The sequence below is a fragment of the Camelus ferus genome, chromosome 7, assembly GCF_009834535.1.
Source record: "Camelus ferus isolate YT-003-E chromosome 7, BCGSAC_Cfer_1.0, whole genome shotgun sequence".
NCBI lineage: Eukaryota > Metazoa > Chordata > Mammalia > Artiodactyla > Camelidae > Camelus > Camelus ferus.
The window spans coordinates 70,390,831-70,410,226 of record NC_045702.1 but is presented as its reverse complement, the minus strand read 5'-3'; the positions used below and the strand labels follow the sequence as shown (position 1 = coordinate 70,410,226).

Here is a 19,396-nt window from a genome sequence, read left to right as displayed (position 1 = left end):
TTTCACAGTACTTACATCTGGCCTGAGTTATTGTCTCTTCTATTTTGGCTTTTATATAGTAAAAACTGTAGGTTGGTAATACCAAGGCCAAACTGCAATAGAAACAAGAGAAGCATAAACACAAACAAACAAACAAAAATGAAACATAACTTAAAAAGAGACACATCAAGATCATGGAAAATCCAAGTCTTCCTCGTGGGAAGGAAAAGCCCTATTACTTCAGCAAATAGGACACTTCATTCGGTCTTGCCATCCAGAGTCACCCAGTTCCTTACATGGTATAGAGTCAGAAGAGACATACGGAAAATAAGCTACTATATGCGCCCATATATTAGCTGAAGAAGAAATGTCATGAGTACTACATTTCTAGAAAAGTATATTAAAATACTTTGTGGACAAAACCACAACACTAGGGATAGGTTTACACAAAGTGAACATATCATACCACTTGGCTATCCTCTCCTGAATGAATTATATACAGTGTTACAGCGCTTGCTAGCACGTGTACACTCTTAAAACTTACACACGTAAAAAGTATTATTGTCATTACTGTCACACAATGCATACAATCATCTGAGGAATACTCTTTTGAGCAGGTAAATACCTACTACTGTAAACCTCATCTCTAGGCAACTTCCTCAGCGTCTCTTGGAAATTCAGGTTCCCTTAGAGCATGTGCTTATTCCGTTGGTTCTTACTCAACACTGTGACTGCATTTATTTCACGTTCACTGATTGTGGATATCCCTCACCATTTCAGACAATGTTATGGGGTACAACAGGAAAACCGTCTTGAGCTCGATAGTTCACAAGACCCATGGGGCTACTGCAGTCTTGTGGCAGATGTACCAACGGGGGAAGAGGTGCAGTGCAAATCTCAAGCCAAATTCAGAAGACTGTCAGACACCAGGACTGTCAACCAAGCCTGCCAGCCAACGTTCTACGAAATAAGAAGCTGTCAGGCAGGTCACCGTACTCATCTTCAGGTTGCCAATTAATAAAACACATAATGTGTTAGAACTGTTAAAAGATGTCAGAATATCATGCAGTTTCCAAGAACAACTGCATCTGCGTAATTCTGTTCCTCTCACAACAGCTGATGTGCATGTGGGGACATAATTAATTATTCCAGAGCCACACTTACAGCTGCAAAGGACCTTCACTATCCTTTGATTATAGAAAGAAACTAAGGAACTAATGAATGCCAAAAATGATGGTATCTCTGATTCTCAATGCAACACTTTTCAAAAAATGTTTCATTACTGTGACCAACTGAGTTATTTCACATTCATTGAAAACCTGTAACCCAAACTTTAGCAGTGCACAGGAACTAATGTGTCTCTCTAGCCTTCTGAGTACTTCCAAGCACGGGCAGAAGACCTTCTTTTAAATCACTCAAGCCTCATCTTCCCCACGCTTTTGGGATAAATGTCCAAACTGCAGCCCCCTATTTTTTCCTTTACCGAACAATACAGAACAGGACAAAATATAAAATTCCAGGTCTTCCTTCTTACAAATATATGTTACAGATTCACTCTCTGAAGAGGAAAAAAGCAAGGGATTATTTGCTACAATTTATTTCTGCAGTCACGATAGCAAACCAAGGGGATGCTTGTTACCTCCAATTCCCAAATCTGGCTCCATCATTAACTAAGTCATAGACTTTCCTTATAGGAAAAGGTCAGAGACATAAAACATTACAAAGACTTCATGAAAATCTCTACATTCATTTTATAGGTAACTTCCTTTAAGTGGAGGCAGAGATTAAAATTAACATAAGCAGTGCAATTAGTCTGAAAGCAACATGACTTTCATGATTCACTTGCCACTTATAAAATGTTGAGCAGAATCACTGAGCATTTGAAGATTGTCTCCTACAAATCCCTCTCCAGGGAAAGTACATTTTTATTGCCCTATCAGCATTTACTCCTAAGAGAAACTTCAAATTAAAACCAGTAACGTTACATCATGTGGCTGCCACAATGTCACCCTGTAAGCTTGGGTTACGTCTCATGCACCATAAAAAAATAGTGTGGAAACCCATAAGGAACACAATACAAGTTTCACACTTGACATATCAAACATACATTTTACTGGCCTGTAACTCTCTAGTTGTTATTAATAGCTACATGTTATTTTATTGAAAAATATAGTTACACTTAATCTACTGGTTTTCTCTCTTGAGACAACAATTATTTCTTCAACCTACAGCAGCAGATAAGATCTTTACTCAACATTCTGAGCCAACGTTGCTGTCCTGTGCAGGGGCTGCTGTCTCTCTCCTTATAAAACCCACAGACCAAGGCTGCTGTATTGTCTCCTAGGGATGAAAGTCTCACAACGCCAGTGGCCACCAGATGGATGGCACAGCCCCCCGCAATATTTTTGTAACTCCCATAAACATGGTTAACTCAGTTACATGGAATATAACATACTTTTCCACCCAATCACTGAGACCACCAAAAAATCCAACTTTTCACCAAAGAGAATTCTATTAAAATAATTACTATATTTCAAAATACATAATATCAAGTTATATCAAGGCTTAAGGAGACAGATATTACTAACTGATATTTGATACTCTGCAAAGACATCAGCTGAGAGAAAATGGACAGGCAAGAGACATGGGCTTGAGGAGAGAACACACGCTGTCAAAGTGATCTATAAGCATCCTGCAGTCATGGGACTTCTGACATCACCAGGAACCACTGACGTCCACTTCAGGTTAGAGGTCCTGAATTTCACGTGATGTTACCAGTCAACGAATATTTTACTTCTATTTGTGGCCATGTGGTACAGCATGGGGTTGGTGATAACTGACTTTCATTGGGATTGGGATTGGCTACACTGTTTGCCAAACCTGAGTAGGATGAAGAGAACTGACGGTGTGTGCAGGAGGGTGAACATACTAAGACCCAGGAATTTATGCTGAATAAAGAGAAGTTCAAGGACTTGAAGGAGGCAAGGACACTGAAAAGGTCCAAGGGATTGATGCATTTCAGGTCTTCACTGAGTCAGAGGACTGTTGCAGTTGGGCTATCAGAGGGAGGAGATGGAAAGCTGAAATGTAGTGATCTTAGAGTTGCACACACACGATCAAATTCAGATTCTGATGAAGCTGCAGTCTTAGAGCAGCAAAACATGACTTTGGAGTAGGTAGCTAAGATAGCGGAACGGCAAGGTCAGTAGAGGACAGGAGATGAAAAAAACAGAGTCCAGGCACCAGAGGCACCCCCTGTGTCAATGGTATGGACAGTGCAGTCCAGGGACCTGGCCCACCTGCAAACCATCATCGGCTCAGGTGAGGTACAGACATTGAGAGTGAGTACTTAGAAGTTCTTACAGCCATTTCATATACTACTTTAATGTCTATAGACTCTAATAAATTTTTTTTACCTTGAGTTGTCATCTCCTCTACAGTTTATTTCAGTAAACAGCGTTTGCTTTACCTTATGTAAGTCTGGGTATGTCACAAACAGGCTTACAGACAGTGATCTAAGTGAACGTAGGAGAGGGTGGCGGTGAGGCAGGAGCCGAAATCTCACAGGAAAGAGAGGGAGATGACTGCGAAAAGGGAGGAGTGGGGGGTGCTGTGATCTGCTGATATAAGATCCAAAGATGGGGCTGTTCGCTAGGGAGTAGGAAAAGAGCATGAGTAACAAGAAGGACACAGTCACACTGGCCTCAGCTCTACGCGGATGCAGGACGCAGGACCACGGAGAAAGCTGTGACCTCAGAGGCAGCGCAAGTGAAGACAATGCTCAGCAGCTGTTGAAGAAGGGAGACTTTCCAAACAATTACAGGATATTAGTCTGCCCAATTTTCTCCTCAACTGAAGGGATCAGAATGCTTCCGAATTTCTATTCATGGGGTAACATCTCATCAGTTGAGCATTTTATATCACATTACATTACGCTGTGCTAAGTTTTATTTTTAAGTTGCTTTGAAACCTAACTGCAAGCACTGTAAATTAAATGACAATTTAAATGAGGAGGTCTGCGGCCATGATGACTACAACATAAAGAGAATTTGTCAACACTTATTATTACGAACGTCAATATACAAAATACCAAATATATGCATATCATGTAAGTTTCACTTCTATATTTTATATTCTTAGCTTTTCCCCATTTTTTACACTTAAAAAATAAGACTCTATAAGCTTAATACATTTTAACGTTGGCAAGAATAACACTTCTATTGAATTACATTGAAAGTAGCTTATAAAATATGTAAAGACTTAATATTCATCCACTGGACAAATCTCTACTAAAAATAGGTTTCAGACACTGAACTGAATACTCTTATATAGCACACATATAAATGTAGTTTATTACCTGTAATCTGTGCCATTGACAGGAGTCCACGTGTACGTCCTGTTTCCTTTGTCAATATATCTCTAAAACGTAAGTTTGATACAGTCACTATCACTTTTTATTCTATGTGACTTTACATAAAGAGCAGAACACTAGGATCTATTCATAAATTCAGTGGTCATTCAATGTCCTTCTTCATAAATGTCTGATCTAGTCAATTCTACAATTATTTCTTGTTACGGGAGTATATGTGTGTGAAGCAAGATTTTAAGACCAAAATAATGCCCACATGACAAATTTAAGGATTTTTAAGTGCAAGATCTTAGTATTCTATGCCAAATAATTAACCTAAAAGTGGAAAAAGCAAAATTCCCTGAAGAATAAATTTTAATAATAAAATGGGACTTCGAAATATTAGACGTTGCTCAGATATTTCCACAGTAGAGTATCTGTTTAAGAGAAACCGGTAATATCAGGAAATGAATGCAATCATTCAGTCTGGATCCAAATCTATCCAAATGTAATATTCAAATGTATTAGCAACTTACTCTTCTTATTAGGCTATTATTACAGTATTTATCTACCATAAGAGACTAATTACTCAGTATCACTGAAGGTCAGACAAACAACTAAATCCACCAGGGAACATAAGCACAGAGCTGAGTAACTTCATGGATACTGAACACTCTTTCCTGTGCAGCTCCTGGACAGCAGTAAGACATGACGATTCCTTCTTCCATTTGATGTAACGATGACCCACAAGCATTCTTTCATACTGTCAGTTATCTCCAGCTTCATCGTCCTCATCAGAACACTAACGTTTACTAGCACTTTCCAGGCATTGTCTCATTTAATCAACACACTGGGGTAAATGCAACACGACTCTTCTCTACAACTCACTGATGACGAGTCTTACAGAGGACTGTAAGTGGCAAAAAGGAAACTCTATGCTGCCAAGTTCATTTTCTAACAACTACATCATGCTGCTTCTCTACATCACATATTCCCGTGGCTTTATTTCTGTGTGTGGAGGGTGTGGGAGGGAGCGCAGAAGTGCTCAGGAGGTTTTCAGACTTGGAAAATTCTTCAAATAACTAACAGATATAACATTTACCTGTTCGTTACTACTCGTAAAAAACCTTTGGCAAACTAGCATTGTTCAGCAAGTTATAAAAAATAATATCAAAATAGTATCACATTAGGCAAATAAATGTACCAGACAATGTTCTCTTCAATATTATTAACAGGAAAATTGGTCAAAAAGAAGACTTCATAGTAAATTGAAAGAGAGAAATATCAAAGTGACTTGATAGAAACCAAAACTAATTGGTAAGTTGAAAAGAATATGCAGGTCAAGGAGTTCTTATTGGCCAATCAACAGGAAGACACTGGCCGAAATGCTGAGTGGTTTACATCTTTCTTCTAAAAAGTGACGGGGTAAATAGCCTGGCTAAAAGGCTAAGTAAATAAAGTTGACATTTCCACAAACACTGACATTGATATATATGCCTCCCCGCCTTGTTCTCCGGTAATGGGGCCTCATGCTATTAGAATGAGGAAAGCTACGTGCTAAGGAAGCACTACATTGAGATCCCATCTCCTTCCTAGGGAGACATCTGCTGAGGAATTAGGAGAAACGTTACATTTAAAATGGATGAGGGGGGAGGGTATAGCTCAAAATCCTGTGTTCAGTCCCCAGAACCTACATCAAGTAAATAAATAAATCAACCTAATAACCTCCCACCTTAAAAAAAAAAAAAAGGCTGAGATTGTAAAGGAAAGGACTCAAGTTTTACATAAAGGCTTAATTAACCTTCCAAGCTCAAAAGCTTCTCGGTTCTATTTATTTCTCAAATACGCAAACAGATGAGGGTGTGTTTACTCCACATGTAAATAATGGATGGACACCCTTCTCCTATTCAAGGAGTTTTCCATGTCAACATAAAACAATACAGGTGCTACACAGTGGTACCAGTAATTGATGGCGGTAGGTGTCTCACCACTGGATTTAATTTCAGATTTAAATGCAGGGCAATAGTGCATAAACAGTAAAAGAAGTTAAATCAAGCCAGAAACAAGTAAACAAAGAAAAAACTAAAAAAAATTTAATTAATATGTGGAACTCAACAATTAGCACATCTCCATACACAAGCCATATAAAACATACGGCTATTACATATTAACCTCAAATCTGCATGACTGAAATGGCCTCAAAGGAGACAGCACATCCTACCGTGTGCTCTTTTACTGGTAAAACACATGCAGCCAAACTGTAATCTTCCAGAATATATTGTTAATGATACAAGAATCCATCAAGAAACCTAAAGCAACATGACTGTAAAACAATTTCAAAGAGAGAAAAATCTCATTGAAAATATTCCTCCAGCAAAGAATGCTTTAAAAATTGTTTCCTAGAAACAGCCTTTTTTATGAATACAAATTACTTTAACAGATTAGACAAACTACTAATATCAGCTATCATTATTAATATTTTTTTTAAATTACAGAATAAACTCGACTTAATTCTTACCTCATCTTGAGATTTAACCAGAGTTCTGAATGTTTTCTCCCCGCTTTCTCCATCTATCATTTTATTTCGGATCTAAGAGAAAATGAAACAATTCCTTTATTATTGCACGTACTCAACTCACCTACTGAAGTGTGGGAATATTCCTTTAAAAACTGCCACATGATCGCTATTTTACATTAGTTACAAATAAGAGGAACATCCTTAATGAAATCCATTTCAATCAATCATTAATTTGTGAAATGTAATTAATAAACAGTGCTCGATTACTTTACGGGACTGATTAAGGGGGCACTTAGACTCAACAGAGGTTAAACAATAACTAGTTAGTCAGTGGTTGAAGAGTCTCAAAACCAAGCTTCTCACCATTACATGATCTACTTTATCCTGTCAGAACGCTTTACAACAAATATTCATTTACCACCTGAGACGTCCCGGCACGATGCCCCTGTCTAGGGTAATGACATTACATAGATTCTACTGTTCTACACTGAGAGAGTAAAGGTGTAAAATGTGTAAAGCAAGTACAAATTAAAACACACTGTGATGAGTTATAAAAGAAACACGGTGGCCTTTGAACAGATAAGAGAAGGAGTCCATCTCTCTGAAACAACCCTACCAACCTCTGCTCTGGAGCACCAGAGCCTGCTTCAAATCCTGGTTCCACTACTTACGAGCTGAGTAACTGGAGATAAGCTATTTAACCTTCTGTATCTCCAACACATCATCGGTACAACAGATGTAATGATACTGATAATGATAATAATAAACCGATTTCAAAGGCTATAGGAATCCATGACTGACATGTATCATGGACTCACTAAATATTATTAATGATTATCTTTATTACCATGGAACGCCCTCTCAGAGGAAGCAGCATGCAATTTTGCCTTTGAAATAACATACAAATTTTCTGAGTGAAGACTACTAAGACAAACATGGCAGTTTCCTCAGGGTGCTCACTGGGTGGCTGGATACTTAAACTCCCTTCAGCGTTTCTTGCAATTCTATGCCAATGTCCTCCTATGTTTCCTATTGAAATTTACAAGTTATATTTATACTGAAATACTTAAAAATCTATCTGTGGAAGTAGAAAGAAGAAAATTAAAGTCACACCAAACTTTTTTTTATTTATTCCTTTTCATATGCTCTTTTGGATGAGATAGCCCAGGATCTAGACATTTTTAAAGACAATAAAAATCATCTTTGTTTATATAGTACCCATAAAGAACCAACACAATGAAGCTGCTCAACAGATACTTATGGACTGAATCCCAGCATCTCACCCAAGGCTATTGTTCAGGCCAACGGATTGCACTCACCTCCACTTTAATATCATTCTCCAATTCTGCATCAAGGAAATCCAAAGTAACTGGCTCCTGAGATTTGGGGTTCTACACAGGAAAATAATAATTAAGCACATATGGCATTATAAAATGATGCTGTACATAGATTAATGTATTGGACATTTAAATATGACATTCATGCCATAAAAGTTACCTACCTAAGATATATTAAAAAGCTGACTAAATAACTGTAAAAAGGTATATATTCTTTCATATACATTTTAAAATAATAATAAGTACGCTAGAAAATTGAGATTTAAGAGCAGCAGACAAATTGAAGGCAGTTTTGAATGCTGTGTTAGGTAGTACATTTTTAATCACAACTTCCGAAGACCCACTTATACTTTTTTTCTTTAACTGGGATGTGAAAGGAGCAAAATATAGCTATATGGAGAACATATTTGACAATAAAACAAAGGCAACGTGTAACTAATACACATTCTTTACTTGTATTCCGTAAAAAGTGAGAAATTACATGAGGGACACTGTTTTAAAAACTTTGCTAAGCAAAACAAACTCTTCTCAATTTATTCTTCCTTCTTAAAATGCATACAGATGCACGTTTGCTTCATGTATCTGAATCTCAGGGATTTTGCATTATGCTTCAGTAAGTCAAATTAAGTCAACTTTGTAAAATGAAACTTGCGGTCAACACTTAAAGATTTTTATAAAGATTAGCCACTGTAACTGACGTCTAATTAGACTAACAACCCGTAGCTTCACTAGACACTGTTTTCCTGCTTAAACATCTCCTACTACTGTTTCTTGCTCGTGTGTAATAAGTTAAAATTCACTATGGAACAAGCAAATTATTTATTTATATAAATATATCAAATGAAAGTGTTAATCTGAGAAATTTACCTCATGCCAATCATAAAATAAAGACATCAAAATATCTGATAAACAAAAATACACTATTCTCTGATATCACTTACAAAATAATGTAAAATGCCACAGAATTTCAAAGTTCACTAGACTATAAAATTACACTAGCTGTCTACATTTTACAGTTGCAAAATTCTAGAAAGTGGATTTTTAATGCTTACTAAAATAAATGCCATCAAAATATAACTAATTAGACAGAGAAGTAATAGATACAACTTATGCTACATTAGTGCAAAGTCAATGAAGTTTTAATGATTTCAGTCTCAGACTCTTCAAAAATATATTCAGATCATCATTATTTTAAACACTATTTTAAGAGGGCTGATCACTCAAGTCAATACCAGTAATTAAACATGCATTACAATTAAACATAGCTTACTTATCTCAAATGCTGAATGGCACAGTATATATGACATATATTGGTTTCATAATTGTAACAAAAATGCCCTTGAAATTACCTGAAAATATGACTACCATGAGTTTAAATACATGGGCATTCTTAAAGGCAAATTAAAAACAATATCAACCATGCCTGGCACTTCAGTTTAAAACATATTCACTGCTTATGACCTTGATATCTGGATTCCAAAGTTTCTTAAATATTGGAAATAAGTATTAGATTATTCAGTAGGTGAAAATACTGATCACTGTTAGACAGCATCTTACTGGCTCAGATGCAAATACTCTTCTGAAAAGTAACATATTTCATAACAAAATAAAAGCCAGCACTGACAATAATTCTAGTCCTCTCTTTAAAAAAACCACCCTGAGAAAGTCTTTATCAAAAGGATACTCTAAAGTTGACAGTATTATTCAGAATTGCTTACAGTCCCATGAAATACATTACTTTCACACAGCCTCATATCAGCATTAAAATTTTAACTCACTGCAAAACAAAGTCAAAATACTCAAAATGATAAAATATAAGCATAAATAAGATTATCTTACATGCAAATGGATAATGCACAGCATGACCAGACCCAAACAGCATGCATGGAGGAGGCATTATCAGGAACAATTGGCATATGAAGATCATGTCCCAATCCAACATAAAAAGACACAGAGAGGAAAAGGAAATCATAAAAGAAAAATGTTGATGCGTAACTTGTGCTTTTTAAATGGCAATCTGGCTGACCATTTCTTTAAAAGACCCATCCTGGGTACAGTGGCTAAAAAATTCAAAAGCAAGACTTCTCATCAGAAAGCACCAAGAAAGGCTGGGGAACCGGAATGCACTCTCTGCACTCCTGATACTTTTGTTTCATGTAAATATCTAACAATTCTCATTTGCAATACTTCAGTACCAACTGATATCATGACTAGACCATTTGTGCAACTAAAATAAAAGGCAGAATGCAATGTTTTCAACACTTAAATAGAAATAATTAGCAGTTAGTAGTATCAAACATACTACGTAGTTCAAAAAAATATTTCCCACATTCAGAAGTCTTGTGTGGTTGCTAGTTTGCCATTTGGAGTTTCCTTAGAAGGAAAACAAAAATAAACCATTTTTCAGGTTGTTTGCTCTTAAATTATATCACAATAGTTTACATGCAATATTGGAAAGTACTGCAAAACTAAACATTCACTAAAATGAACATGACTGCAATGAGTATAATTTGAGATGATACACAAAAAGAATCATGCAAGAGTAACATAAAACAATGCAATGAATCAAGAAAAGACATAAATATAATTTTAACCTCTACAAGGATGATAAAAGACATGAAGACTTGCAACAACATGAAATTCAGATGGATACAGAATTCTGCAGCTAGAAGGGAACTGAGGCTTCCACTGACCCACTGGCCCCGCACTGTAGAACTATTAAAGCTTTAAACTATTCTGAAACCTGGGCCCCCTCCCTGGTCAAATTAAATCAGAATTTTCATGACATGCAGCTGGGGATCCATATATATATTTAATTTCCTAGGTGATTATACCATGGAGGGTAGAAAACAATGATTAGTTCAACATTCCTGCTTTTCATAAAACGAAACTGAAGCACTATGGGGTGGAGTGACCTACTCAAGGATGTAGTGTTGCCTGGGAGTAAAACAAACTGGAATTCAGTTCTACTACTTCGTAACTTAATGATCTCTTCTTACTATACCACCTCTCCATTATAACATCATCAACTTCTTAACAGAAATGATACGCTTACATATAAAACCTCAGGTCATACTGAACTTTTTTCGAAATTCTGAAATGCTCTTACTAAACTCTACTCAACCGTAGGAAGTAGCCGTTTATGCTGATTATTTTCATTGTACTTACAGAAATATGCATGTGTAGGATAATGTTTATATAATGCAGCAAATGAAGGGAAGATTTTATGATGAGCTTGCTGCAAAGGCAGTATTTATTTGCAATTTCGGACTTTCCAAATTAGCTAAAGGGAACTTTCTCCAACCTCTAATCCAAAGATGCACTCTTACACATTTTGGCTTCAGTCGTGTGGCTTACAGGAACTATCACATCAGAATTCCATTTTATCCCCACTAAGAAGTTAATTTTACAGGCCGATTGTCAGGATTACGTGGATTTGACACTAATCTCCGAGTATTTAATAACCAATTTATTTTCAGAAGCCATTTCCTTATGATTGCTCTGATTGTTAACATTATTACATAATAGGCCAGCAATCTTTAGTTAGCAAAAGCGTACCCTCTGCCATCATTAATAACATTTTTGCTCTAGTTTGCTGAGAAATATGCTCATCTCCATCTCATGCTCCAGAAGCTCGGTATCAGGAAAAAGGTCATTAATCATATGCTTTTAGGAAGAGAAGCTTAATCTCAACTCTGATTGAGCAAATTTGAAGGCACCGCTAAGTTCACTCACAGTTACCTGAACATTGGGTCTCCTTTTTCTTAAATTAATTGTTGGTGCACCTACACCAAGAGGCTGAAGCAACAAAGAGATGGTAATTCACCCTACTACATACCGACACAGGGAAGGGTAACAGCCTACCATCACTTTCCGTCAGGTATTCCCTTGAGTAGAAACAGGTACCATACCGTTCGTGATGAGTCAATACATAAAACAAAAGCTTAAAAATACTTCCCGTGAATAAACAAATGTAATGCTAGTAAAAACACTCAAAAAATTTTTAGCAAAATGACTAATATTTTCCTTTTATTGATAGAAAAAAGAAGTGACAAAGTAGGAAATGAGACAGATGATTTGTCTCAGACAACTTTTATGCTGATTTAAAAAACCACAGGATTTTTTAGAAGTTACATGATTTGAAAGTGTAAAAATATAAATATTATAGGAGATTGAAAAGTCTTGATCTTAAACCCTTAAAATTTATGCCTTTGCTACTTATACCACATGTTAAATCTGTGAAACAAACGGAGAATTCAATCATAACACTTCAGGTTTCTTTAAAATACTGACTTCTACAATGTAAACTGTGCATAATTTCCTATACAATAAATAGTTCTTAAGATTGATCAAAATGAGGTATCTAATAAATATACTTAATCTAGCTATTTCTATGAAACAAAATGGAAGAAATCGAAAACGCATTTCAGAATGAAGGAGGATACGTAATTTAGCATCTGTCAAAATGTGGTCATGGTGGAGACACTACACTTTGAGAAGGTAAGTAATAACTATTTCCTTAGAAAATTCATATGCAAAAGGTTACATAGCTACTTTATTTTCTGATATTCTTGGCTTTAGGACATTTGTTCTGCCTTCTATAACCTACAAAATTTTACTGAAATACTTTGAATTAAAATTATACTTTCAAGAAGAAAACACAAGACATTCAGCAAACATCGCTTGCATTAACATTAGACTTTGACCTTATTAAATTATATCGGGGACTGTGGAACATAGCATTATTTTCATTTACATCTATGGGTAAATCTTGGATGAAAAAATTATGATTAATCTTGTTAGTACACTACTATAACCACATTGGTCCTTTGTATTTGCCAATTTCTAAAACAATTGTCTTACACTCTATCATCCTTTATCAGGTTCTTGTATCTATCTGCATAGCAGGCACCGTCACCCACAAAAACAAATTATAAGATTTAATCTGTTAATAATGAGCATTAACAGGCATATTTATTTCATAAGCATGAGTTTCAGTAAAACATCATACACTGATTGTTCAAACTTTTTTTAAATTTTCAGTGGTTTTCTAAAACAATATTTTAAAAGTTTTTCTATTATATACTTGCTTTTAATAATTTCCTATATATAAAACAAAGGGAAAGCTAACATAACCCTGAAGAAACTCAACTGGGCTTTAATACAGATTTCTAAAGAATTTATATTTTCTTTGTAACTATGAATTTTACTAAATTGATTATTCCAAATACGAACCAAATATATGCTAATACCATTCAAATAGTAATAAAATACTTTCTACATAAACATTTATTTGTACAAAAATGTAGAAAAGAGGAAAACTTTTCCAAATAATTACCTCTAAATGATGGATTTATATATATATGTATACATACACATTCTACATGCATTATTCTTTTTTATTATTTTGTCTATGATGTATTTTCATTCCTTCTGGGGAAGGAGTTAAGACCTACAGTCATAAAATACCCAGCTACAAAAAGTAGGGGTCCTTTATACCCTTTAGCACATTACATTAGTATTGCTTTTAAATCACTTTACTTATGGGAATATACTTTAAAATGCACTGGACATGGACACAATAATACTGTACATTTTAAAACTCTTAAACAGATTTAAAAGAAAAAGCTGTTCTATTTTGGAAACATAGAATAATTAGTCAGTCATCAACAACTCTATTAAGAGGAACTTACCATGACATGTTTCTAAAGAGCTGTGATAGACTAATAATAATGTGAAAAAAGGCTTATACCACATTTATAACAAAATAACAACTTGAAAAGTAATGCAGGGTGATCAGCAGCTACACACGACTAGCAAATATTTAGACCATGATGGATTTTATATGGACATAGCTTCCAAAGTGAAAATTACAATACAGATATTAACTATAACCATTCAATATGTTTTTACACTCAGTCTCAATGGTTCTTAATTCTTATTTTTTTTCAACAGTATTTACTGACTCAGCTTTGTGTGTCTCTGTGTGTTTATGTGCACATACTTGTCTGCGTCCTAACGTATCACTAACAGTAACTATCAGTGAGTGGGGAGAAGGAAATAGCGTGCATAAGTGCACATATATTTCCCTCCAGTGTGGCATAAAGCATCCTTAATATTACCTCCAAAGTTAAACAATAACTCAAAGATACTTATAAATTACAATTGTAACAGTTTTTACTAATTTTCCCTCTAGATAAATAAGTTCCACCCTACCTGTGAAGCAGTAATGAAAAGGGAAATGAGTTGCATGAGATGTTTAGGAAAATATTTTATATCTGGGAAAACAGGCATAAAGATTAAGATTAAATGGTTCCTGTATGGAATTTTATCACCTCCATATACCTTACGGTTAACAAACTCTTCCCATTTCTGAAGCCCATCCCAATGAGTTTTACTTATTGAATTTCATGCGTATCTTTATAAGCTTGCTTGGAAGTAGAAAGAAAAACACTCTGGGAAATGGAAAGGAGAGAGAATTACCAGCAGAAATGGCCTAGGCATAGAGGAACATTAATAACATTACCAGGTTCACACCTATCCAGGGAATCTCCTTCACGACCTTACAGCCTTAATCAAAGTACCAAATGGGATGCATGAGACTCAGGCACAGGAGGTGATAATGGCTGCCTTTGAGATAGGAATATTGGTTAGCTAAATTGGTAAGAGAAAATGAAAACTGCTTTCACACCCTTCATATATTATAAACTGTGGTCTTGTCATCTACGAACATTACAGACATAATGTTCCTTTATACACAGTGCTATATATTGAATTTCAAAATGATGACCCTATTAAGAACAGGAATCATTACTTTCACAGAACACTAATCACTCTAAACAAATTATATACATACCTTTGGCTGAAGATTTGGATGTAATAAAACATAACCATTAGGATCAATTGCAAAATAATAGCCATTGGGACACAGCTGAAAACCATAAGAAAAAAAAACTTTTAAGATTCCTGAGTCATAATCACAAATACACACTCTTTTAAAGAAAAAAATTCTTAAACATGTATTTTAAGGCATAAAGAAGGATAACATGGTATCACTATATTCTTTAAACATTCTTTTTAATATTTCATTCTTCTAATATTTACATAACTGCACATAACTTTCAAGAATAACTTAAGTGCTTTAGGGACAAGCTAAATTAGTACAGAGTTTTAAAACAGATAAAATACCAAAGGAATAAATTGCATCTTACTGTAAAACGTGGTGTTAGTCTTTTAATATCTTCCAAAGACACATCAACTCCCATCACACCAAGAATCAGCTGGTTCTATAAGATAGAGAAAAGGTGGTGTATTTTATATTAAACATTTACATATTTCTGCACAATTATATAATGTTCATCCTTTTACTTAACAATGGTTGAATTCCATACCAGCTTAAATATATGTATGAGTGAGACACTTTTGGTATCAATTTGCAATGATTCTCAGCTTTGATTATGTTCCCACAACTTGAGCATCATTATTTATCTTAAAAAGTGAAATCTGGATGATTAAAGCTAAAATATAAAAGATACATGAAATTTTTAGTTTGATATTTTATGTTCATTACCCCTAATATTTATTTTAATTACTACTGTACAGGCAGCACCTATAGGTGTGTGTTTGGGTATATGTGTGTGTGTGTGTTTGTGTATGTGACTGTAAACTGACTTTGTGGTGTCCTATAATTAAGAAATCACAAAAATGTCCATCTTATTTAGGCAGTATGAAATGAGCAAACAATGGAATTTTGCTGCTTATAATACCTGTGTATCTGTAACTCTCCTGAGAAGTAAGTGACCTTATTGCTAATAAAATAGCAGAAATTCTCAAAACACTGTTTCTGGTTGCTGCTAACTTCTCAATATCAAACAATGGGTACCATAGTATTAGTTACAAATCAAAAGATCATGTGGTAAATTGCTATCATATCTCCTATGGGACACGAAGATGGAAATTATGTTAAACTTTGGAATCAGGAATTGTTGTCTTAATTGTATACATTATAAAACAAATCAGAAGTTATAAAAAACCATAATGGATTTGTCAACAGTTACTATAAGAACACTTTGAACACCATGGAGGTGTACAGAGAACCAGAAACTTTTGTCAACTATGCTGTTTTTCCATAAACCAACCCTCCTCTGAGCACATCCCAGACTTAAGCAACACCTTAGACAGTCTATACGAGGAGTTGGAGACTTACTCTTCTATGAGTTACGGTACTTAGAATTGACATATTTAACAATGGCAATGGGCCCCCAAAAAGGAATAACCAAAGCTTTCTATGGCCACAGTATTAAAATAAGGAGTTCAACTAATATTTATAATAAGTGAAAAAAGAATGCTTAAGTACAACACTTCATCATATCATAAACTGGAAATAAACTTCCCTCAACTCAGGAATATCAATCAAACTATAAAATGAATATTTACTATTAAAAACAATCTTAACTTCCGCATTTTAAAATTCTTCCTAATGCAAGCTAAGAAATGGGAATGGAAGCCTACTTTTACATCAGAAGTATTTTTAAAAATGAGGGAGTTTAGTAAGTGCAGGATACATATTTTTCAAAATTTTCAAAAGTTTACCTTGGTAGCATCTTAATGCATTAACAGTATTACTGGTGCTATAGAAATCAAGATATTTTTATGAAACTCATTAGGAATTTTCCTTGAATCTTAAACAGCTGAAAAAAAAATAAAGAGAACTATTCATTTAAACCGGATCCTTAAGTTACATGACAGTTAAGAAAACCACTGTCTAGGAGTTAGAAGAGGAGCACTTGTATAAATGTCCCTATATACACCCGATGCAAACATCCCCATGGGTTTTTCCCTTTAGATTTCTCTCTCTAAACTCCAGAATACCTCAGATGTATTTGAAAATGTACACACAAAATACTGCCCATTTCTCATATAATTACTCCCAGAGTTTGACCTTCTGTTCTCATCAGGTCCCAGTTAAACAGAGTCAAGCTGAATCTTGGCTCTAGGGAACAGAGACCTTGACCTGCGTTTCCTTTTTCCCAGGTGGTTATCACATATGCAGCTGTTGCCTTTTACTTCTGTCCTCACGAGACAGTTTCATTGTATGTATTTCCTTATAGAAGTATCTTATCCACACTGAGCTTCAACGTCATAGTTTATCATTATTAATTTTATCAATTAACTTTTAACCTTTAAGTTTGTCTTATTTTCATTTTGGCCCGTTATGTTGAAGACCGGAAGAGTTCCAGTAATGACAAGTCCCAGCTCCTAAAAATAGATTGGGAAAAAAGGCACATCACAATTACTATTTAAACTCCTGTCATTCTGCATTAGTCTTCAGTATCTGACAGCACATTTTATGGTTACTTTATAAAGAACCACAAAAAGTAGTAATTAATATTGAAAGCTTATTTTTTAAAAAATCAAAAAAAGTATTTCACAAATAAGCAAGACCTAGTAGGCAGATCTTTAAGCATGGAACATCGAAAATAATACTCTTAGCAGAGCACTGCAAATCACTTTAAAAATCAAAGGACACTACACATTTCAGTAACCCTGCCCCTCCACTCTTTTTTTCACAGTGAGTGATAGTTCACCTAATATTAGCAGTATCCATGAGGAGAGGGTGATATTAAAATATTGTTTCAAACGATTGATTTACCCTTCTTTCTTGTAGCTTCATTCTTATTTTTTTTCCCCATGCCCTAGGCCACAGGCTTCTTGCTAAATCAAAGATGTGTAACAGAATAATGTTATAAACAGAAAAAAACATGCTATTGATATTACATTTCTGGGATATTCTAGGTAAGCACTATGATGTTCAAAAGAAGAACACTATTCCCAAAAACTCTCCAAAATGAATAATACTTTTTGACGAAGTAAAATGATGCAGACAAGAGAAGTGCAAGCATCACATATGACACTCTAGTCATGAAGCAGTTCAGTATAACAAATATTACATACTATTAATCAGCCTATAAACAATTACATATGTTACATGAATCCATGGAGACTAGGTGGATAAACTGATTTTCAAGTCAGAGGTCGCTTTTTCATTACTGCCATCTGCAGCAATTATATTTCTTTCACCATCATTTCAGGTCAAAACTACATTTTTTAACAAAATCACTCTTTAAAATAATTTTTTTAATTACTGTTGAAAACTTTGATTTACCTGAGAAAATATTAGTAATCTTTTTATGAATACTGACCTCAAACCTCATGACGCCTATTCTAATTCTAGACACTGCATGGTCTCCTAAGAAAAATGTCTTATGCGGTGATTTATTATTAGATACATGTGGGAAGCTCAAACACAATGGGAACAGACTTAGTGCAGAAGGACCATCTTAGGCTTTCAGCAGAACAACATATCAAATTGTTTGGGACCAAGGAAATTAAGGAAACGACTATGGTGATATACATGTTGCTTCTCTATGTAGTCCTAAGGGAGAACATGTGACCATGAAAACACCCTTAATGAATATGCAAATTAATATTCACAGTGAAAAGTTTCCACCTCAATAAAGTCAGATTATAGATAATTCATATACCTAGTATCCAAGATCCCAAAATCCATGGATGCTCAAGTCCTCTCTATACAATGGGTAGTATTCGCATGTAACCCATGCACATCCTCCTATATAGTTCAGATTATCTCTAGACTACTTATAAGACCTAATACAATGTGAAGGCTATGAAAATTATTGTAAATACAGTGTAAAAGTTATATGAATAGTTGTCGGTTCCTGGCAAAGTAAAGCTTTGCTTTTTATAACTTTCCAAAAATTTTTTTCCTGAATATTTTGAATCTGCAGTTGCTTGCACCTGCAGACATGGGACTCCTTGGATATGGAGGACCAACTGTATATACACATGCAGTTTTAAAAATGGTAGCATTTTAAAAAGGTATACATGGATGCAATAATTTTCTTTGCATCACTTTGACATTAATACCTAATATCATAATTTGCTTCTACATATGGTAACGTGTGCCATAAAATGAGATACTAGGCTTCTAACAGACAGAATTATGGATGAACTCACTGGTGCCTAACTTTCATTTTCTTTCCTGTTCATTAAGCAGACCAAAAACCTTTACCCTATTCTTAAGAACTGAGCAAGTCTCTAGAGATTTAAAAAGAGAAGTGAAACAAGATATTTGATATTTATTTCCTAGAATGCAACTCTTTTCATCTTCATCTCTTTTTGTATACAAAAAAC

General features: G+C 34.9%; 1 protein-coding gene across 11 annotated transcripts in view; it reads right to left on the bottom strand.

The window, feature by feature from the left end:
- Nucleotides 1–19,396, bottom strand: part of CACNA2D1 (calcium voltage-gated channel auxiliary subunit alpha2delta 1) — a 426,371-nt gene that overhangs the window by 41,582 nt on the left and 365,393 nt on the right. For 5 of the 11 annotated variants that reach the window (XM_032484117.1, XM_032484116.1, XM_032484108.1 and 2 more), the window contains 8 exons: nt 17,363–17,440; nt 15,394–15,468; nt 15,039–15,113; nt 11,924–11,980; nt 8,165–8,236; nt 6,846–6,917; nt 4,337–4,398; nt 16–92 (listed from right to left, as the gene is read on the bottom strand). In XM_032484117.1, coding sequence (XP_032340008.1) covers nt 16–92; nt 4,337–4,398; nt 6,846–6,917; nt 8,165–8,236; nt 11,924–11,980; nt 15,039–15,113; nt 15,394–15,468; nt 17,363–17,440 — 568 coding nt within the window. Of the gene's footprint in view, nt 1–15; nt 93–4,336; nt 4,399–6,845; nt 6,918–8,164; nt 8,237–10,021; nt 10,119–11,923; nt 11,981–15,038; nt 15,114–15,393; nt 15,469–17,362; nt 17,441–19,396 lie in introns of those variants that run through there. The other 6 variants (XM_032484112.1, XM_032484114.1, XM_032484113.1 and 3 more) reach the window with 4 other exon arrangements.